The sequence below is a fragment of the Hemitrygon akajei genome, chromosome 11, assembly GCF_048418815.1.
Source record: "Hemitrygon akajei chromosome 11, sHemAka1.3, whole genome shotgun sequence".
Taxonomy (NCBI): Eukaryota; Metazoa; Chordata; class Chondrichthyes; order Myliobatiformes; family Dasyatidae; genus Hemitrygon; species Hemitrygon akajei.
In genome coordinates, this window is record NC_133134.1 from 11,262,334 (window position 1) to 11,285,572 (window position 23,239).

Below are 23,239 nucleotides of genomic sequence, written 5' to 3' on the forward strand. Positions count from 1 at the left end.
CATCTTACCTCCTTGCCCACCCATTGCCTCTCTCTGATGTTCCACCCCCCTTTCTTCCATAACCGTCTATCCCTGCCTATCAGACTCTTTCCACCCCCCCCCACCCTTCCAGCCCTGTATCTCTTTCACCAGTCAACTTCCTAGCTCTCTGCTTCATCTGTCCCTCTTCAGGTTTCACCTATCACCTTGTGTTTCTCTCTCCCCTCCCCTCTGCTTTTAAATCTACTCCTCAGCTTTCTTTTCTCTAGTCCTGCTGAAGGTTTACGGCCCAAAATGACAACTGTACTTTCTTCCATAGTTGCTGCCTGACCTGCTGAGTTCCTCTAGCATTTTGTATATATTGCTTGGATTTCCAGCATCTGCAGATTTTCTTTTGTTTGTGCTGGTTCAGTTTCAGATTATTTATTGTACGTGCATTAAAACATACAGTGAAATGCGTCATTTGCTTTCAACAACCAACACACCCAACGATGTAGTGGGGGCAGTGGAAGTGTTGCCATGCATTCCAGCACCAACATAGTATGTCTACAATTCTCAGCAGGGCAACACAAGCAGGAGCAACAAGACAACAGCAAAACACACGTGCACATACCGCACGTTGGATTCATGTTGGCTGTGGACAGGTTTTAATTTTATTAAAAATAGTTCCATGTAGAAACTGGTCCCATGTTGTCTGGGACTAGTTTCCAATAGGCCACTCACTTGTTAACACTCCCCCTTCCCAAGCACCTGCTATTTATTAGATTCCCTTCAGAAAAATCCATTGAGCAGGAATACGATCCACACCACCACATTCAAAATCTACTTCCCTTCAACCACTTGTACAAGTACTTGAATCAACTTGTACAACCTTAATCACTACCTTGATATAACAGCACAATGTTCTCTGCATTGCAGTTAACTTTAATTTCTATTATTTGAATTGTATTCCTCCTTGTAAAGAAAAAGTATGATTTGTTTTCCTTTTGAATGTTGTGTGTCTGATGCTATGTCGTTGTATGCTACGGGAGTAAGTTTTTCATTGTACCTATGTGTGTGACAAACCAGTAGGCTGTCGATCATAGTCCCCACCTTCCAGATCACATTTTCTTCTTGTTGCTGCTATCAGGAAGGAGGTACAGGAGCCTTTGGTCCCACACTCTAGTTTCAGAAACAGTTACAGGTGGCCCCCCCCCTCCCGTTTTTCGAACGTTCGTTTTACAACAGCTCGCTGTTATGAAAGACCTACATTAGCACCTGTTTTCGCTAACCAAAGAGGATTTTTGCTTTTATGAAAAAAAGACGCCTGCTCTCTTTACATGTGTTTACCCTGAGAAAGACTACCATGACCGTGAAGCCTTGTGCGGGCAGTTGTGTGCATGCGTATGCGTGTACGTGCCGATTCTTTTTTTTTCTCTCCAAATCGATTTTTGGCTCACTGTCTTCCCGATTTTGATAAGTGAAACTACGCCGTACATACAATATTTCTACTTTATATAGGCTGTGTATTTATCATATCACTCCTGCTTTTACTATATGTTCGTGTTATTTTAGGTTTTATGTGTTATTTGGTATGATTCGGTAGGTTATTTTTTTGGGTCTGGGAACGCTCAAAAAATTTTCCCATATAAATTAATGGTAATTTCTTCTTCACTTTACGACATTTCGGCTTGCGTAAGGCTTCATAGGAACACTCTTGTTTCAGATAGTGGGGGAAACCTGTACTACCTTCAACCATAAGCCTCCTGAACCACCTCAACTCTGAACTGATTCCACAACCTAAGGACTCATTTTCAAGAACTCTACTTGCATATGTATGCACAGATGTAATGGGGGGGGGGGGGGGGGGGGAGGGAGAACTTGCAACAACTTCACAGGAACACAGCACAGATTCACAAGAAAAACAAACAATAAACTCTACTTTTGACTTTGAGTATGTGAATCCACTAGGCTCTCATAGCTTGTAATACTGTGCTGTATTCAATAAATACTAGTTTTCCTTGTACACCATGTGCAAGGAATAGAACCTTTTGTGATGAAGACACTATTCTCTAATAAAGTATCTTTATAGTAATGTTGAACCTCTACTAAAATCTCTTGAAGTTAGTGAAGCTGCCATCTAATGAGTTTTAGTGCAGTGTTTCCTTGAGGTTGTTGGAGAAAGTAAATCAAATGGTTGGATGATTGAAATGCATGTTAATAAATATGTCTATGAACAGCAATACTTCTCCCCCATTCATTATACACTTTTTTTCTCTCCCTGTAAAGGAGACGGACTGGACCGTGCTGAAGCTAGTGTTAGATAAGCTACCAGAATTGCTGAGGTACAAGGGACTGATACTGACCTCTCCTTGCAGCATGGATCAGCTCTGCTCTGCTCTCTGTACCATGGTAATGTTTCTTTTTTGATTAAAAAAAATTTTTTAAAAAACATTTTAATCTATAATTTTTCGTACATTCATAAGTACACATTGAGATAATATAAAGTAATAAGGCACGTAAATAAATAATTATGTGCAGTTGTAGTTCCACCCTATTAGACTAAGCAATGACAATAATTGTTAAGGAAAATAGTAATAATAGTGGATTAATAATAATTCCATGTATCTCTTCTGAACCATTACTTCTGGTCCAAAATATTATATATAACCCTATGTAACTGCCATTGTAGGATTTTATATCCTAACTTGTTCATGTTTGCTCCTACCCCCAAACATAATTATCCAATCCCTATGTACTTATTTACTTAATTTTTCCATATTTTTCCCCTTTCCCAAATCTTTTCCTTTACTTGTGTTAATTCCCTATTTTCAAAAAAAAACAGTAAACAATCAAACCAAGGGTGCTTACATTAGCAATATTACTGTGTTGATGGAAAAAGCAGTATAAATCATTAGGAGAGTCCTCCAGAGTCTGCTCGCTTTGGGGTTATAAATTCAATCCATTTATACCAAATTTGATTAAATTTTTCTTTTTGAATTCTCAAAGAGTAGGTCATCTTTTCCATTTTAAATATTTCCAAAATAATTTCATGCCGATCTTCTAATGTAGGTGATATTGGATTTAGCTGCTTTCTGGTGATTGATTTTTTTTACTTGCTGCTAAGAGGACCTGTAGCAACTTTGTCTTTCTTCTGATCCAGAAACAGTACCTGTCCCAAATAGAGCATCTCAAAGTTCAGAGGTATCTGGGTCTTAAATACCTGACCTAAAGTTCTATGAATACCTTCCCAATATAAACTTAATTTAGGGCAATCCCAGAAAATATGGAAATGGTTTGCCTCCTTGGAGCTACACCTTCTCCAACACGTCACGTTTGTGTCTTTATATTTTTCCTGATATGGGGTCTTGAAGTATCTTATAATATTTGTACAACAATGTTCTCTCCAAATCAAAGAGTTAGTCATGGTAATGTTTCAATAGAAACTTGTCTACGTAATACTAATATATCTTTCATCTGAAAAAAAATATTTTGGCTGTGATTCCACAAGTGTCCATAGTCCTCTTGTAATTATGCCCAGTAGATATTCTTTGTGAATGGTAGATAGCATCAGGATCCAAAACATCGATAGTTTCTTTCTTCCTGCAGATGCTGCTTGATCCTCTGAGTTCTTGCAGCAGGTTGTTTGTTGGTTAAATTATGGGAATGGTAATCTAGAGCAGTGGTTCTCAACCTTTATCTGCTCTTGGCGCTCTATGACTTCACTTGCCTCTGTGGCCTGCACCCACCATAATCTCTCTTTTAGTTGCTAAATTTTTTTGCCCACTGTACTAATTATTGTAATATCCAGCCAATAATTATGTTTTAACTGGTTGGGTATTATTAAATGTTAAATATAATGTTATAGGAGTATATGAAAAATAAAACCATTTCGAAGCTCTGAATAGGAAACTTGTAATATTCTTCCAACCAGCAATGGAAAAAGTGTTTAATATTGTTTTTTCTGGGTATTTAGTGAGATCTTTGTGACTGATGTAAACTAGCGAGTTTTTGAATATCTGGTTGCAACTAGGTTAAAGGTAATTGAAGATCACCTCTTTTCACAATTTCAAGATGGTTACAAGCTTTTGATAGCAGGTGAGGAGCATGTTCAACTAAGTAAGAGGTGGGAAATCCAATTTAAAAACAACTTTGCTTTCTCCCAGGGCTGTGGAAACTTATTCTGAATATCCCTAGTTATCCAGCAATTTTGCTTGCTGTTGCATTTGAATTTTGCTTGAGGTGTTATATCACTCTGAAGCAATAAGGCATTCTTGCAATGTGGTATTACCTCAAATAGATCCACCACCCGATCTGGAATATGCATCTCCAGTAGGTCTCTGAATGGAAATTCCATATCAGTGTGCAGTTGCTTCAAATGATCAAGATATATAATCAGATCGTCATCTTACAATTCTATTTTAAGAGGCCTGCGAGGGAAATTGCAAAAACTCTTGATGTCCAATACTGCTGCTGAAAAGTGAGTTTTTTTTAATAAGGAAAGTGGTTATTGCCTCTTTGCATGATATGAGATTGCAGTTTTTTTCCCTTGAAAACTGAATTTATTATACAGTTACAAGATATATCTGACAGATGAAATATGTCAAACTTGGTAGTAACAATTTGTTCTCCAAGCTGCTTGTCACTTAGAAATGCTGCAAGACTGTCCCAAAGTACAACAAAATGACAACAGTTACCTTCTGATAACTATTGGACCTGCTTATGCATTAGTAGCTGGTTAAAATATTTTTTGTTGCAGTTGTCTCAATAGACAATCATAAAGTGTATTTGGTTTGAAATTGACGGCATTATTACAGCAGCAAAGGGTGTTGTGCAAACATCCTCCTAATTTTTTTGAACCAAATGGTGGATGACAATGTATACAAAAACATTGTCAGTCAGGTACAACATTTTTAAAATGAGCAATAGTCCCCTATCATCCTACCGTCGAAGCGGCACCATCAGTTGCTCAAGCCATTAAATTTTCCAACGGAATATTGTTTTCCATGAAATAGCTTCAAACTTTTTCATAATTAGTTTTGTCTTTTGTACCTGTCTTAAGCTGTTCGGCAAAAAGCATTTCCCCACTGTCCTGATCATCATTCAAACACCTAACATGGGTCTTCAACATCACGTAATATGCTTTCATTGATTTGCAGGGCAAACTTTTTAACTAGTAAGCTATTGACAAAGTTTGAAATGCATGGCTACGGTGCCATCCTTCTTTCGGTTTCCTCAATTCAGGCTGCTTTTGCTATTTCATCATTTGGTCTTTCAGCGTCATGATTAAAAGTTAGTGGTGTGTTCTGAAGATTGTACAATGCTCAAATAATGTGGGAGTTCCAGGATTTTCAAGCTTGGACTTGTAAATGTTAATATGGATTGCAAAAGTGTAAGACAATTTGCAATTCCAGTAAGAGTTTTACTGTCTTCCCTTTGGTACTTAACAGTGTTAACATAATCTAAAACCTCCCTGTCAACCATGTCAAGGCCAACTTTGTCAAGATGACAAGCCACATATATATTGTGCCTACATAAATCCATTAGAGATTGAGTTTACCACAATACAACACAACACACCTGAATAACAGGAACTGTCCCATCAATAACAAATACACCAAATGGGATTGTGTGGGTTTATTGTTTATGACTGGATGAATGTCATTTGCAATAGTATGCTTTGACTTCATACAGACTAAAATGGCTGACTTGGTTAGCACCATTTTAACTATACACTCCTTCCATTGCTGGTACTATCATGTTTTGCATCTATTCATCAGATTTTTCAGTAGCAGTTTTCAATTCCTGCTAAACTTTTGACATCTGCCCTCTGGAATAATTAGGATACCAATTACATGGCAACCTCCAATTCACACATCATTCTGATTTCAAAATAAATTCTTATTTGTTGAATCATGATTCTGGAATCCCATTCCATACAGTACTAAATGAGTACCTTCACCACATGGATTATCATGATTCTCAAAAAATAGTGATGGGGAATAAATGCTTTCCAGCAACAGTCATGACCCCATAAATAAATGTGAAAAAATGAACTCCAGTAACAATGTAATTGAAGGGTTATTATGAGACTCCAACACCCATACCCATCCTCTTGTATATCAGATTGACTGTAGCTGCTTAATAGATTTCCCATTGCTCAGAGTTTTTGCTTTTTGCCTTGGTTGAATGCAGACTTGACATTGACAGCAGGAGGGTGCTAAACAAAATACGAGCCCATGGAATAATAAAAGGTTACTAGCATGGATAGAAGATTGGCTGACTGTCAGAGGGCAAAGAGTTGGAATAAAGGGGGCCTATTCTGGTTGACTGCAAGTGACTAGCATTTCTCAGGGGTTGATGTTGGGACCACATTTTTTCATGATATATATCAATGATTTGGATGACAAAATTGATGGTTTTGTGGCAAAGTTTGTGGATGATACAAAGATGGATGGAGAGGCAGGTAGTGTTGAGGAAGCAGGGAGCCTGCAGCAGAACTAGATTAGAAGAATTGAAAAAGTGGTAGATGGAGTATAGTGTAGGGAAGTGTATGGTCATACACTTTGCTAGAAGAAATGAAAGTGTAGACTGTTTTCTAAACGGGAGCTAATTCAGAAATCAGAAGTGCAAAAGGATTCTCTAAAGGTTAACTTTCCTGTTGAGTCAATGGTAACAAAGGCAAATAAATGCAATGTTGGTATTCATTTTGAAAGGACTAGAATATAAAAGCAAGGATGTAATGTTGAGCTTTTCAGGCATTAGAATATTATGAGCAGTTTTGGGGTTTGAGCTGGCATTGAAGAGGGTCATGAGAATGATCCCAGGAATGAATGTGTTAATATAAGAGGAGCTGGAATTGTACTTCTCACTGGAAATCAGAAAACTGGAGAGATCTCATTGAAATCTATTGAAAGCCTAGATGTGGAGAGGATGTTGCCTATAGTGGTGGAGTCTAGGACAAAAGGGCACAGCCTCAGAATATAGCAGTCTGCTTAGAACAGATGAGGATTTTCTCTAGCTAGAGTGTGGTAAATCTGTGGAATTCATTGCTAGAGATAGGAATTCATTGCTAGAGATAGCTGTGGAAGCCAAGTCATTGGGTACATTTAAAATGGAGGTTAATAAGTTCTTGATTAGTGAGGACGTCAAAGGTTATGGGGGAGAAGGTTGGGAAATAAATCAGCCATGATGCACTGGCAGAGTAGATTTGATGGGCTGAATGGCCTAATTCTGCTCCTATGTCTTATGTTCTTTATTTAATGTGTGCTTTGTGACATTGGATAATTGTTATTCATTTTCAAGATGTAAGCTGGGCAATTGTGAAGGTGGCAGTGAACCATCTTTTTGAATTGCTGCAGGCCTCCTGGTGAAGGCGTTCCCACAGTGCTCTTGAAATAAGTTTCAACATTGATGAAGGACTGTCAATATATTTTCAAGTCGTGATGGCATATAATTTGGAGAACAACTTTTTAGGGTGGTTGTGTTCTCACTCATCGGCTGTTATTTTTTTGTGTTGTGGAGGCAGCAAATTTGGGAGGTGCTTTTGGAGCAGTGCGAGCAACTGGAGTGCATTTTGTAGATGGTACATATTACCCCTACTGCGTACCAGTATGGAGGCAATAAATTTTTAGGATCTATAATAGGGTGCCGATTATGTAGGCTGCTTCCTGAATCTTTCAAAATTTTTGAACGCGCACCACTCGTCCACACTATTGGAATGTATTCCATCTCATTGTTGATATTGTGGGTGTCAAGTGTTAAGTCACTTGCTACAGAATGCCCATTCCGTGACTTGTTTCAGCCACATTGTTTATGTGGCTAATCCAACTGAGTTTCTAGTCAATCATGAACTTCTGAACGTTGATGGTGAGGATCTCAGCACAGATTATCAGAGGTAGATTGTTAGACTCTTTCTTGTTGGAAGAGAGTCATTGCTGGCGGCAGCTTTGTGGTGTGACTGTTACTTGAAAGATCATGCCATTATGTTTAATTCTTGCTGTAATCAGGCATGAGCTGCTTTGTTTGCTGAGGAGCTGCAGATGGGATTGAGCATTGTGCAATCATGTGCAAAGATCCACTTCTACTTTTATGATAATAAGGTAACTCTGACAACTGTGGTATGATTGCACTGTTTACCAATTTTTTCCTTAATAATCTGAAAAGGAACCAGGGTGGAAACTGGTCAAAGTTGGTCTCTCATATTTGTAGGTCAATGTACCTGGCAAACATTTCACATTTGTTGATGGATGTCAGTTTTCTAACTATTCTATGGAACAGTGGAATAGGGTCTCAATTTACTCTTTCACAGTACACATACCCGTTAGTCAGGGCAGCAAACTGAGGAGAGAGTGGGAGCAGATAAACATCTCTCTTGACATTTACAAAGGTTGTCTCTTTTGGAAGTGACATTCTGGGGTGTGGTTTAGCTCAGCAGGACATGCTTCTGGTTTCTCAACAGATTTCTTTTGGAGTGTGATTGGTGGAAAAAGGTACTCGAAAAGTAGGAATAGATAAATGTGAAAATTGAGTGTTTACTATGAACTTTTTCGAAAAAATCTTGGAACATGATAGCAATTGGCTGTTGGTTCTACATGACATTTAAAAAACACATAGATATGACATAATCACTGTAGTAACTGAAATACAAAGGTTAATTTATGCAAAAGAACATTCCTTTAACTGATATTTTCTTGGAAAAGAGTACAGAATGAATTGTCAAAGCTTATTTGAATGCAAACTTATTATTTTAAAATCTGTTGTATTTAGTTTTCATGTAAATTTATAGTGAATGTCAACTGTATGGAGCATAAAATCACTTTTTTGGTGAAATTTGGTTTGATCGATTGCCTTCATTCAATTATTTGCCTGATTACGTTTTCACTGATTGATAGTCAATGGGGAATGTCGCATTGAACCTGACATTGAGCTAAGGCTTGACATGGTTCAGTTAGAAATCCTACACGTTTAAGCTTCCAAGAGTTTGTCGAACAAGAGGTGGGTGTCCTAATGGGAATATGTACTGTTCATTGTAGCTCAAGTTAATACAGTGGCACAGCGTTTTTCTGCTCCAACCTCATAAATATCAATTCACAATATGAAATTACTTTGTAGAGGGCCGTTATGCAGATAGAGGTCAGGGATGTTTCTGGAACTTCAAACGTCATGAGCACTTGAATTCTATTTAAATTAAATAATAATGCTGCTTTATTTAAATGGTGTAGTTTTCTTATGACTGTTCCTGTTCATTTCATTTCTCAATAATACAGAAGTTTAAACAGAAATTACATAAAAAGGTAATGTATAATAGTCATGAATTGCTATAATGTATGTTTGCACTAGATTTTAAAGCTGTTCTGAAGAAATAATCATATTTGAACTTGTATCAGAATAAATGGTATTATAAAATTTTATATATATTATTCATTGTGTTATAAAATTAATACAATTTAAACATTCCCACAAAAGGAGATAGTGAGAATCAAGCAAACTATTGATAAACTTTGACATACAGTGAATTCCTTGCGTCAGTTTTAAAAAGCCAATAATTTTTTTAGGCAGATGTGTTATTAAAAACTATTATAAATGCAAATTCTGAGGCAATGAAGAGCTTGCAATCACCAAGAAAAGTAAGATGAACTTCCTTTCAAGATGCAAGTATCAGGGATTTGATGGAAGTTGTTATGGTAGATCTGGGCTTCCCAACCTTTTTTATGCCGTGGATCTTTACCAATAACTGAGGGGTCCGTGGACCCCAGGTTGAGACCCCTGATGGAAGATAGTGATGCAGTGGTAGACTACACTCATTCTCACCTTCCTGCAGTTTAGCAGTTTCTGGCAGATGACCCCATTGCACTAACTGTAGCCTATGTCATGTTTTATAAGTATTATAACACACACGGGTCAGTGGAAGGCCATCAGAAGGAGCCTCCGGCTGCATACTCACTGATACCTTGCTCCAGACGGCCCCTGCCCAATTTGCAGTGAATGTGGAGTGGGGCTCGGGGTGTGAATGGTCAGGTAGGAGCAGAGATACTGATTGATGTTCTGCACCCCACCCCCCTTTACACATGCTAAGCTGTGATCTGTATCATCTAGCATATTTTCACATTAATTTCATTCAGTATTCTAGTTAAGTTGTACATTCATTTTGTTTATTTATAAATTTTAGTGATTCATTAAAACAGTAAACCTGTCATGGCCCGTTCAGAAACTCCTGTGAGCCCCAGTTCCTTTGTTTTTTTTAAACTTGTGGTCCTTATGTAATCTAGCATGGCCTCCTGGAGCGCTATATGGCCCACTTGAGAACCACTGGTCTTGAAGCTGGAGCTGTTGGTATGCATTCTACCACATCAGCTGGGAAATTTAACTCAGTTAATTGAAGTAATATGGAGCTTAAAAGAAAAATGTGGTTACATTATGAAACATGAATCTTTTTCACTAATCTCCACCAGGGAGTGAAATCTGCAATCCAGATTCATTAATTTATGTATCACATGTAAATCAACATACAGGGAAATGTGTTTGCATTAACAACCAACATAGCCTAAAGATGTGCTGTAGGCAGCTGGCAAGCGTTGCCACACATTCTAATGCCAGCCAAGCAGCAACACCAACTCCAAAGCAAGCCCCTTTCCTCCTCCCCACTTGCATAGTCTTCCAAACCCAGTACAGGCTACCTCTGGCCTCCAGTTTCCATCCTTGCATAGAGATGCCGTGCAGAACAGGGCCTTCTGGCCCAATGAGCCATGTTGCCCAGCAACCAGCCATTTAACCCTACCAAATCAGAGGGAAATTTGGAATGACCAATCAACCTCCTAACTGGTATGTCTTTGGTCTGTGGGAGGAAACCCACATGGTCACGAGGAGAACATACAAGCTCCTTATGGATGCTGCTGGAATTGAACTCTGAATTCCACTCCGAGCTGTAATAACGTCGCGTTAACATGCTGTGCTACCATGACGCCCTAATGTGTCAACAGAGTTAATCAGTCCTTTATCTCTGGACTGTCAGTATTGAAGTTGTCTCTTAACTGTTCACTGTAGGGATGCAACAAACCTGTCAGTGGTATGAGTGCTCAATGTGTACTTCATGAAATCACTTTATATTGGGGAGCTGGAGAAGGCTTAATGGTGCATTTTTATATAAAAACATTACACTGTCCGTTAACTCCCTGGAGTTATTTCTGCTGTTCCTCTCTAGGTCACTGACCGCCAGTTGCCAGAGCGACTAAAGAATGTACCCGAGGGTTTCTCTCGCACAGATGTACAGTTGGTGGTGGTTCCTGTGCTGACGGTCATCACCTCCTACCATGTTTACTTGGACCAGACCAAACAGGTAGCTAACCATTCTTCCATAGTCCTTTTGTTCCTTGGTCCCCTCCCCTTCCATGGTCCACTGTCCTCTCCTTTTGGATTTCTCCTTCAGCCCTTCACCTCTTCTACCAATCACCTCCCGTCTTCTTACTTCATTCTCTCCCCCCCCCCCCCCCACTTCACCTGGTTTCGCCTAACTACTCCCTCACCCCCTAAACCTTATTCTGTCTTCTGCCCCCTTCCTTTCTTGACTTGATGAAGTGTCTTGGTTCAAAATGTCAGCTGTTCATTTCCTTTCATAGATGCTGCTCTGGATTTGCAGCATCTGCAGAATCTCGTGTTTTATAGATAAGCTAACACCTATAGTTGTGGTTTTGACATTGGTTTGCACCGCAGAGATCTTACTTTGGGCCAGGCATAGATTAGAATCAGAATTGGATTCTTTCTCACTGACATGTCTTGAAATTTGTTTCTGTGGCAACAGTACAAAGCAAAAAAACTAGTATAAGTTACAATAAAAAAAATGCAATTTAGGAATAGTGAGGTAGTGTTCATGGACTGTTCAGAAATCTGGTGGAGGGGAAGAAGCTGTTCCTAAAATATTGAGAGTGTGTCTTCAGGCTCCTCTGATGGCAGCAGTGAGAAGAGGGCATGACCCAGTTGGTGAGGGTCCTTATGATGGATGTGGTTGCCTTGAGGTACTGCCTCTTGACACTGACCTCTGGTGGGGAAAAAGGGTGTAGAAAACTAATGGAATGCTTATATTTTTTTTTAAAAATGCAGCATATCTATGATTGGTGTCTGATTCATCCTCCATCACAGTCTGTGACAGAGTTATTCCACAGATTCACCACGCTTTGGCTTAAAAAAAAAAGCCTCATTACTTCTGTTCTGAAAGTGCGCCCCTCAATTTTGAGGCTGTGCCTTCTAATTCTGGATACCCCCATCAGAGGAAACATCCTCTCCACATCCACCTTTATCTACTCCTTACAACATTCGGTAGGTTTCAATGAGATCCCCACATTTTCTTCTAAATTCCATTCAGTACAGGCCCAAAGCAGCCAAACACTCCTCATATGTTAACTCCTTCCCTTAAATGCTTGTCCTTTCACCACAGGCTTGGAAAACTATATTAGGTATAGTTATTAGGTACCTAATTAGGTATAGAAGGTACCTAAGAAGGTGGCCACTGATTTTTTAAAAAATGGCTGATAATAATCCTTGTCTCTGAAATCTGATGCAATTCAGTTTTGAATTGAGTGGTTTCGTTGAAGGGCCCTCTGTTGGTTGTGGTTGACTCTGGATATTGCGTCCTAGCTGTCTACGTCATATACAAGCCAGGACAGTATGCAGCAGGCTACCCCTCTCCAGGCAGCTAATGAATCCAATGGAGCACAGAGACTGATAGTTTTGGAGCAATGGATTTGCCAGTCAGCGTTGAACTCAACTTAGGACTGCCTTGGGGATTCCAGCGCTAGATTTTTCACGGGGTTTACTCCTGAAGCCCCAAGTTCAGCTGCAAGGCAGCAGAGGTTTGAGATCAGAGTTTTTCTTCTAGATGAGTTGCCAACCACAACTGACACACACCTTCTGCCCACAGTGATTGGTTTTTAAGGTGCCAGTAACCTGTCTTTCCCCTCTTTTGTCAGTAGAAACAGTTCCACTGGGCTTAGTAGCCAAGCTACACGTGAAAGCTAGGAATTGGACTTGGTTGTCGGAGGCTATATGAGACACACCATTATTTAATAGTTAGTGGGAGCTTATCACTGCGACCATCCCTGGCTATAACAACCTTAAGGAACTGTGGTTTGATTAGGAATACATTAATTGTAGCTGTTGAGAGCTATTAACCTGCAATTATAATTTATCCTCTAAGCCCATTAGAATTAGCTTATTTGGACCACTCGGTTTGCTCTGCCATTTGATCATGACTAATTTATTTCCTCCTCAACCCCATTCTTCTGTCTTCTCTACAGAGCCCTTAATGCCTTTACTAATCAAGAACCTATCAGCCTCCACTTTAAATATATTCTTGGCCTCCACAGCCGTCTGTAACAATCCATTACCCTCTGGTTAAAGAAATTCCTCATCTGTTTATTTCTCTATGTATGCTGAGTGTTTCCAGCACTTTGTGTTTTGTTTTTGGTAACGAGATTGCTGGCATCTACCTTTTTCTCGCTGAAATAAATTTTATGAATGTTAAATAATGCTGAGGTTCCAAAACGCAACTTTGTTCTTTTTATATTTTGAAAAGCGTGAGTTTGTTCACTGCCTTGATACTGGGCTGATCTACCGTTGTGCCAAGCAATGTGTGGTGACGTTGACCATGTGCATCATCGAGATGCCAGATATCATGGTTAAACTGCTTCCGGGCATCATTCTCAAGTTGACGCACATCTCAGCCACACTCACCATGGCCATCCCTATGCTGGAGTTCTTATCAAGTAAGGACACTTGATTGTTTTTAAAAACATCATTGGTGTAACTTGAGTATGAGTGCTTTTATATAATGTGGACATATTAAGCTACCAAATACAGTAGTTGTACAAACATGTGTTGAAGGTCTCAAATGTCTCACCTCGGTGACTCAGTCAACAGTATCTGTGGGCTAACTGTCTTCTGTGTTATATGATGGGGATTCAGATTTATCTATCACTTGTACAGTATATTGAAGCGGACAGTTTTAAAATTTTTGAAGGATGGGCATAAACCTGTTCATGCATGCCATGAGTAATGTGAGGGAACAGCAACATAGGAATCAGTGAAATGTGTCATTTGTGTCAAAGACACAGCACATTCTAAGGGTGTACTGGGGGCAGCCACAAGTGTCGCCATGCTTGTAAGTTGTAGCATGTTCACAACTTACAAACCTTAACCTGTACATCTTTGGAATGTGGCAGGAAACTGGAGCACCCAGAGGAAACCCTCGTGGTCATGAGAGACAGTGGTGGGATTCAACCCAGATCTCTGGCACTGTAAAGTGTTTCACTAACAGCTCTGCGCTACCATCCCACCCCTCTCTATTTCCTTATGTGCATCAGTTAAAGTAGAAGTGAGCCATTTATTCTTGCAATTTCTGCTCTCTCGGCTCATTTCCACAGTCTGCTGTTAGGAGGTGATGATGCATCTGTTGTAAACCCTGTTGATCAAATTCAAGTTTATTGCTGTTCAACTGTATACACGTATACCACTGAACAAGACAATGTTCCTCTGGATGAAGGTGCACAGCACATATAACTCTCTCACAACACTACAAACAAATTAACAAACAATAGGGTGCATTTATGACAAGTTTAAAAAGTAAACAATATAACACTACTGGCATTTTATACGTGATGAGATGTGGATGGTGGCAGGGAGTTCTCATGGCCAGGGGGTGGTGGGAAGAAGCTGTTTCCCATCCTAACACCCCTTGTCCTAATGCTACGGTGCCTCTTGCTTGATGGTAGGGGGTCAAAGAGATTGTTGGACTGATGGGAGGGATCATTGACAATGCTAATATATGCAGCACTCCTGATAAATATCTATCTGTACGACTTCCCATTCAGTACTGGGCTGTGACTCTCACAGGATCCTCCCAGTCTTGCTTGCCTGAATGTTTTGACTGCTAACCGACCAACAGGTCCTTGTAATTGAACTGCAAAAACTAGTAAAATAGTAAAGGTGGGCTTAGAGTGCCATAAGTTAGCAGAAGAATTAATGTATGTGTTCTCTTGCAGCCTTGGTGAGAATTCCTCCTCTTTATGCCAACTTTGTGGCCGAACAGTATGTCAGTGTTTTTGCTATCTCGTTACCTTACACCAACCCTTTCAAGTGAGTGTTTATTTTCCTCAGCTTTTTAAAAATTATCTAAGCTTAAGCTTTTAAAATTGTAATTACTTATAGCTTTGAATTTGGTTTCCAATTTCACAGTAAGCCCAGGATGACTTTCTGTGCGAAAGCCTTGGGCACATATGTAGGTAGGATGCCTAAGACTTTTGCACAGTACTGTATTTGTCAATGTGGAGTGGAGAGCGTGTTTGTAAATCTGGTGAGAGCAAAGGATGATGGGAATGGCTGCTGTGGGGGGGATGTGGGACAGGTGGGAGAGGAGTGCCAAGGTGGGAGGTGGTGTGGGTGAGACACCAGGCAAGGTGATTTGATTCCAATTGGTTTATTGATCATTACAGAATATCTCTCCAGTGCTTCTCACTCCCTCCCTTCTCCTTTTTGTTTTCCTCAATCATGATTCCCCTCTCCCTGTCCTCTTCCCACTTTCAGTCCAAGTTAGAGACCCATATCAGAATCGGGTACTGTAGCTCCACCAACCTTCACTCCATGGCCTTTGCGTCCACTCAGGACAGAACTGGGGAAGTTCACTATTGACTTTAATCTGTGGTTCCATTTGTAATTCCTTGTAAATGAAGGAGCCTGTACCTAAAAGCTCCAATATGTGGATACTTCTTAGACTTCGGCTAATGTGAACCAAGTAACATTTTCATCATAAAAACTGCAATTTTTAATGTTACAATTAGTCCTCACTGTCAAGATCTGGGATGGTTACTGTCTTACCCAAAACTTAATTGATACATGGCTACAAGAGAGGGTCAAATTTAAAGAGTAAATATTAGCTTTATTTGTCATGTGTACACCAAAGCATAGGTTTAAAAAGTCTGTCAGTTAGCAAGAGTCTGAAAATGGGCTGGGGGCAGCCCTTATCACAACTTAATAACCCTAAGTTGTATGTCTTTGGAATGTGGGAGGAAGCTAGGAGAAACCCACCTATGTACGAACTCCTTGCAGACAGCAGCAGGAATTCAGCCCTGATTGCTGACACTGTAAAGTGTTACACTAGCTGCTATGCTACCTTGATGCAGAGACCGGTTGTCCTCTGCCTGTTTTACTGACTCTTTAAAAAGGTATTCATGTGTAGAAATCAAGAGTGCAGAGTCCTTTCCGCTTGGCTGAGGAGTGCAAATCCAGCAAAATTCTGGAAAGCTGGCCTCTTTCTAGGCCACAGTAGCCCAGCTTATTGCCACCCCATCCATATTCTTAAACATTAATTCTCTTGCTCTGTGGCTGTAACATGTCCATCAACAAAATAAAACGAAGCAAGTCACCACCAATCTGTTGTGGAGGAGGGTTTGTGTATTGGTTTATTATTGTCACATGTATCAAGATACAACTGTATGGGTAAAAGCAGCACTGGGGCCCCACAGGGGACTGCATTGGCTCCCTTCCTGTTTACTATGTATACCTCAGACTTTAGATACAACACTGAGTCATGTCATCTGCAGAAATTCTCTGACTCCGCAATAGTAGGGTGTATAAAGGGAGGACAGGAAGATGTATACAGGGCCCGGTGGAGAACTTTGTCAAATGGTGCAAGTTGAATAATCTGCAGCTCGACATCAGTAAGACAAAGGAGATGGTGATGGACTTTAGTAAGATTAAGCCTGCACTGCTCCCTGTTACTATGATGGTGAGGACCTACAAGTACCTGGGGGTAAACCTGGATGACAGGCTTAGACTTGTGTGAAGCACTAACACAGAGGCTGTGTATAAGAAGGGCCAGAGTTGCTTCTACTTCCTGAGGAAAATGAGGTCGGTTGGAGTATGCAGGCCGCTCCTTCACATGTTCTACCAGTCTGCTGTTGCGAGTACAATCTTGTATGCGGTGGTGTGCAGGAACAATGGCATCAACACGGGTGATGACAACAGGCTCAATAAACTGATTGGAAAGGCAAACTGGACATACTGGAGGCTGTGGTAGAACAAAGGGCACTATGGGAAATCCTGCCAATTCTGGACAATGTTTCTTACCCTCTGCATGCCACCTTGGCAGAATAGACGAGCACTTTTAGTAATAGACTAAGACAACTGTGCTGCTCCAAAGAGCACGATATGAGGTCATTCTTGCCTTCGGTCATTAGGCTCTGTAATGAGAAAACCTATAGCCATGGAAGTGATGACTCCTTCCTGTTAGACTGTTTTGTGGTAACTTATTTTTTATTTTTTCTTGCTTCTCTTTTAACATTTATATCTGTACACTTGTAGCATTGCAATTATACTAATTTCCTTTGGAATCAATAAAATATCTATCTATGCTTGTCTTGCTTGCAGCTGTTTAAATAGATCAAATAATTCTACAATGCATTGAGCTAGAATAAAGTAAAACAATAACGCAGAGTTAAGTGTAAGAAGTATGGAAAACGTGCAGTGTAGGAAATTGATAAAAATGCAAGATCATAAGGTAGATTGAGGACAAGTATCCACCTTTTTGTACGAAAGGTCAGATCAAGAAGCTGATAACAGTGGGACAGAAATTGCCCTGTGGCCAGGTGATATGTGCTTTTGTATCTTCTGTCTGGTGGGGAGAGGGAGAAGAGAGAATGCCTGGGCTGGGTGGGGTCTTTGGTCTTTTCAGGAGTACAGTAATGAGGCATATGTAACATTATAATGCTCAAAATGTGCTGTGCAGCAGAACTGCAGACGTGTTACTGCATTAATTCACTCCTGTACTAATAGTGTGGGAATATTAAATAAATTTAGATCCGACCAGGTTACCTCAGTCAAATTAAAAATAAGCCTGGATTACAAATGGTGTACATTTACCTGATCGTCAATAAACACATTTGATGAACAAAGTCTGTAGTTTTAATCCAGATTACTTAACATGTAACTCCAGGCCTGTACCAAAATCTGGTTAACACAGTGTCTCTTTGTAATCCCCTGCCAAGTCATTCTGTTTGAGGGCTATTATGTTGGTTGGGGTCATTCATGAATATTGCATCCCAGCTGTCTACATGATGTGTAAGCCAGTAAGCAAGCCAAGGAAGGGAACTGTTGCCCATGTAGCAGGTTCCCCCCTCTCCACATAGCAGATGAATCCAAAGGAATGGCAGAGATCCATACAGTTTGGCATCAGTGACATCACAGGAGTTGTCCGTTAGCATTGAACTTGACGTAGGACTGCCTTAGGGACTCCAGCTCCAGAATTTTCCTCTGGGTTTACTCCTGAAGCCTTCACCATAAGAGGGTATAGCTATAAGGCTGTGGAGATTTGATATCAGAGTTTTCCTTCTCTGTGCGCTGCCAACCACAGCTGATGATCCACATCTGCCCAAAATAACTGGCTTTTAAGGTGCCAATAACATGCCTTTGACCCTGTCAATAGAAATGGTTCTGCCAGGCTTGGTAGCCAAGCCACACATGAAGGCCAGGAGCTGGACTTGATTGTCAGAGGCTATTTGAGATGCATGCCATTAGGAGCATTTAATAGAAAGTGAGAGCTTATCCCTGCTACCACTCTGGGCTATAACAACCTTACGGAACCTTAATTGGACTATTATGAATGCCCAATAAATTCTAGCTTTGCAGTTGATACTAGTGTCCCAATTTGAAATGAAAACATATTCTCATAGCTGGTGTTTTCCACAGGCACATATCATAATTAACTGTGTTGGGCACTGAATCTAAGAAAGGATATACTGGCAATGGAGAAAGTCCAGAGGAGGTTCACAAGAATAATCCCAGGAATGAAATGATTAATACGAATGTTTAATTATTCTGGGCTTGTACTTGCTTTGGGCCTATACTCGCTTGAGTTTGGAAAACAAGGGGAAATCTCGTTGAAATCTATTGAATATTGACGGGAGTAGGCATAGAGTGAATGTGGAGAGCACATTTCCTCTCATGGAGGAGTCTAGGAGCAGTGGGCATAGCCTCAGAATACATGGAAGTCCCGTTAGAACAGAGATGAGTAGAAATTTCTTCAGCCAGAGGTTGGTGAATCTGTAGAATTCATTGCCACAGATGGCTGTGGAGGCCAATTCATTGGGTGTATTTGATGGGCTCTTGATTAGTAAAGGTGTCAAAGATTATGGGGAGAAGTTAGGAGAATGGGGTTGAGAGGGATAATAAATCAGCCATGATGAAATGGTGGAGCAGGCTCAAAGGGCTGAAAGGCTTAACTCGGCTCCTATGCCTTGTGGTCTTATGAATGTCTTTGGAACTTGAAGGTTTCTTTAATAGCCTAAAATTTATTTTTGGTTTAATTCTTAATCCATTTTCATGGAATACTGAGGCGGACTTTGGAGCTCCATCAACTCTTGGACGTTGTAATTTGAAATTGATATTTACACTTAAGGTGAGATTGCACAATTTCTGTTTTGTTTCTTTTAGATTCAACCAGTATATAGTATCCCTAGCACACCATGTGATAGCCATGTGGTTCATTCGATGTCGGCTTGTGTTCAGGAAGGACTTCGTGCGATACATTACTAAAGTAAGTTTTCTCATTTTTGGGCTGATGTTTCCCCTTGGTCTTGTTGCTCATCCTGTGTACTTACCTGAAAGATATGCTGCATAAAATTGGTAAACATAATGCAGTGCATTCATATATTCTCATTCAAATTATTCATATTGAAAATAAAAAAAACTGCAGATGTTAAAAATCTAAAATAAAATCAAAATGTTGAACATACAAAGCATTGTCACGCTGCATCTGTGGCAAGAGAAACTGAGGTAACGTTGTTGTCCTGGGGTAAGATTTTAACTCAACTCCAAAGTTCAAAGTATATTTATTATCAGAATATGTATGTTACCAAATGCTGCCTTGCGATTCACTTTCTTGCAGGTGTTTATATGAAAATAAAGAAATGCAATAGAATTTTAAAGCTATATAAATAAAGGCTTACAAACAGCTAACATGCAAATTAAGACATTGTGCAAATAAAAAAAATTAAGTACATAAATAATACTGAGAGTGAGTTGTAGAGTCCTTGCAAGTGAGTCTGTAGGCTGAGAAATAATTTCCAAGATGAGGTGAGATAAGCTGTCCATGCTGGATCAGGAGTATGCTGTTCCTGATAGTTCCTGAACCTGGTGTTGAGAGTCCTAAGGCTCCTGTACAGCAAGCTCCGACTCTCCACACGGCTGGTGAATCCAAAGGAATGGCAGAGGCTGATCCAGCTTGACACCAGCAGTGTCGCAGGGTTTACCAGTTGGTGTTGAACTCAATGTAGGACTGCCTTAGGGACTCCAGCACTGAATTTTTCCTTGTTGCTGTCCCTGAAAGGTAAATGCAAACTTGTACTGACACTCTCTTTCTAATGGGATAGACCAAAATCCATTGTTTATATCTAAAACTGTAAACCATTGCGCTTTTTCATTCTGTTTGACTACTGTTTCTGGGTTAGTTGCTACAGTTGGGGCTGTTAAAGGGGTTATTTTATTCAGCTCTCGATAGTCTATTGTCAATCTCCAAATACCATCTGGTTTCCTCACTGGTCATATGGGTGAGTTATTAGTTGAGGCTACTGGCCTCAGTACCCCTTGTTGTACCAAACTCTGTATTACCTTACCCACATCTTCCTCAGCTTTCTTTGGAAATCCATATTGCTTCTGTGGTTTGGGGTCTGGACCTTGTATGCACACACTGCCAGCCATCTTTCCGTAGTCACGCTTGTACCATGTAAATGCCCCTAAGTTTTGTGTAATGATTTGCTGTACTATGTGATCATTGCTCATCTCCTCTGGTTTTATCCACATTTCCCCCATAGTGCAGATTATATCCTGATATTCACCTACTTGAATTTGTCTGTGACATGTATCATTCATACTGGTTGGCATTCGCCAAATCATACAGTTAGCTGGATCAAAACAAAGTCCCACTTTGGCCATGTAATCACTCCCCAGTATATGTTCCTGCTCCCGGGGTAATTCAACTAGCACTATGGAATGTTCTAATGCTATGTCTCCTATTCTAACTTCTAAGGGTGCACTCACGTGTTCCACTTGTGAATGACCTGTAAATCCATTTAAGATAATTTTACCTTGTATTTCCCAGTTCGCATTAGTTACGTTAGTGGTGTTGACGGTGGTTCGGGATCCTCCAGTGTCCCATAAAAAGGTAACAGGGCGGCCTTTGACCCAACCATTTACTAGAGGTCTTCCAGTTTCGTCCCACCTTGTATCACACACCCATGTTGGTGAGGCCTGACACCGTCATTGAAGCTCTGGGTACAATCCCCCAGATGGCGATGTCTCCACCACATTGTTTTGTGGGCTTGTTCTGTCTGGCCCCTCCAAGGTCACACCTCCTTGCCCTACTCTCCCACTTCTCAGGTTTGGACATTCTCTCTTGATGTGTCCCTCTTGACCACAATTATAGCATTTAAACACTCCACCTCCAAGTCTCCCTGTTCTCGACACTGTTTCATTTCCTCTGGTTCTCCTAGTCACTTGATAGTGTGGTGGGGTGATATTTGGAGTGGGTCCCCTACCCTCATTTCTCCAGGCAGTTGCCTTACCTACAACAGACAGCAATTTCCCATTAGCGGGTTTATTTGGCCTTTGTGTCTCCTTTTCCCATGCTCTACTCATTTTCCTCAGTATCCATGCCTCATTATGTGTAGGGTCAGTGGGATCAAACATGTCTAATACCTTTTTAGATTCATCGGTAGTGAGCCACCAATGTCCTTAACCATCTATTTAAGGGCTCTGGTCCTAAATGGTCTCGATCTACTGTTGTTCCATATACTCCTTGGAACACCGTCCATAAACGGGATGCAAACGCAGTGGGATGTTCACCTCTCCTCTGGTAACATTTGGCTAGTGCCTCTACAGGATCGCCTCTGTTAATACCCATAACCGTCAATATTGCCGTCTTTATTCCTCATTTGTGCTCCCACCTTGTTGTTATATATTTGACAAAGCCAAGTGTATATTTGGATGTAAACACATTATAATCAATTTCCTTTCTCGGCGTCATCTAGACCGTGTATTATTCTCTGATGATTAGTGGCTTGAAACAGTTCCTGAGGATCATCTCCGAACCCACAAATTCTGATATCTTTGGCAATACCTCTGAGCTGCTGTACTCCAAACGGAGTAGTGTATGTTATATTCTGGTTTTGATTTCCTGCCCCAGCTCCCCCCCCCCCTCGAATAGTAACTAGGGGGGCTAGTGGTGTCGTTGGCACTTGGCGATTCCTTGGTATTGTATGCAAGCGGGGGATCCTCAGGAAAAAGCGCGTCGTCATTATCAAGACCATATCTAGTGGCATCATCGGCTAAACTGTTCCAATCTATTTCTACGTATTCACTCTCTTCCCCTCTTTCAGATCCAAAAGCGCATATTATTCCCCTCTGTGCAGAAAGTTGGTCCTGCAGCTTTTGTATCTGATTTAAACACTTTGTATGGTCACTAGCATTACTTCTCTTTTCAGAAACTGACTTCTGTATCACATTTATAGCTGTTTTTAAATCACTGCACTGTTTCTTTAATTCTTCTGTTCTTTTCAGTAAAATTCCAGTTTACTCTGTTCTTTAATGAGTTTCTCACATTTCAGCTGAAACTGATTCATATGCACCAAATCCATACTTTGTTGTCCCTGTAAATCTGTAAAATTTCTCTTGAGGATTTGTAACTCCTTTCTGAGCATTCTGTTTTCGTTTTCTAACTCCTCTCGGATTCTTTTGTTTTCGTCTGCTAACTTGTCTCTCTCAGTGTCCGCTTTTTGCCGATTTCCTATTAATTCCTCAATGAGACAGGCAGCTGCTACTGGCTTCAGTAGTCGCTTAAATTTCTTGTCTGACAATTTCCCTCGGGCAATTCTAAACAACACTTCGCCGCCTTTACCGCTGGTGTCCAGCACACTCCCCGTATTGTGGCCATTTCCCCAATACGTACTTCTGGAGGAATTCCCTCCAATCAAAACTATCCAAGTCCTTTGGACTTGCAGATTTCCCTAAATTCTTCATCCTGGGTCACTACCAACCAGTTACCCAGCCCCGATTTCTCTGTTTCTCACCCACGTGGTCCGGCTCGAGTCTCGTGCTGACTCAACAAGAGATTTAACCTCGAGCCCACCCAGGGACGCCAATTCTGTTGGAGAAAAAAAGAGAGAGAGCGAGAGATAACGCTTCTACCTCTTCCAACGGTTCTTCTTGCTTGTATCTGCAATGGTTATTGTCAGAAACG

At 40.5% G+C, this 23,239-nt stretch overlaps 1 protein-coding gene across 5 annotated transcripts in view; it reads left to right on the plus strand.

Annotated features, from left to right (window-relative positions):
* Positions 1-23,239, plus strand: part of tsc2 (TSC complex subunit 2) — a 128,029-nt gene that overhangs the window by 43,428 nt on the left and 61,362 nt on the right. For all 5 annotated transcript variants that reach the window (XM_073060205.1, XM_073060207.1, XM_073060210.1 and 2 more), the window contains exons 20-24: positions 2,248-2,370; positions 11,162-11,296; positions 13,529-13,718; positions 14,994-15,087; positions 19,438-19,540. In XM_073060205.1, coding sequence (XP_072916306.1) covers positions 2,248-2,370; positions 11,162-11,296; positions 13,529-13,718; positions 14,994-15,087; positions 19,438-19,540 — 645 coding nt within the window. The remainder of the gene's footprint in view (positions 1-2,247; positions 2,371-11,161; positions 11,297-13,528; positions 13,719-14,993; positions 15,088-19,437; positions 19,541-23,239) is intronic.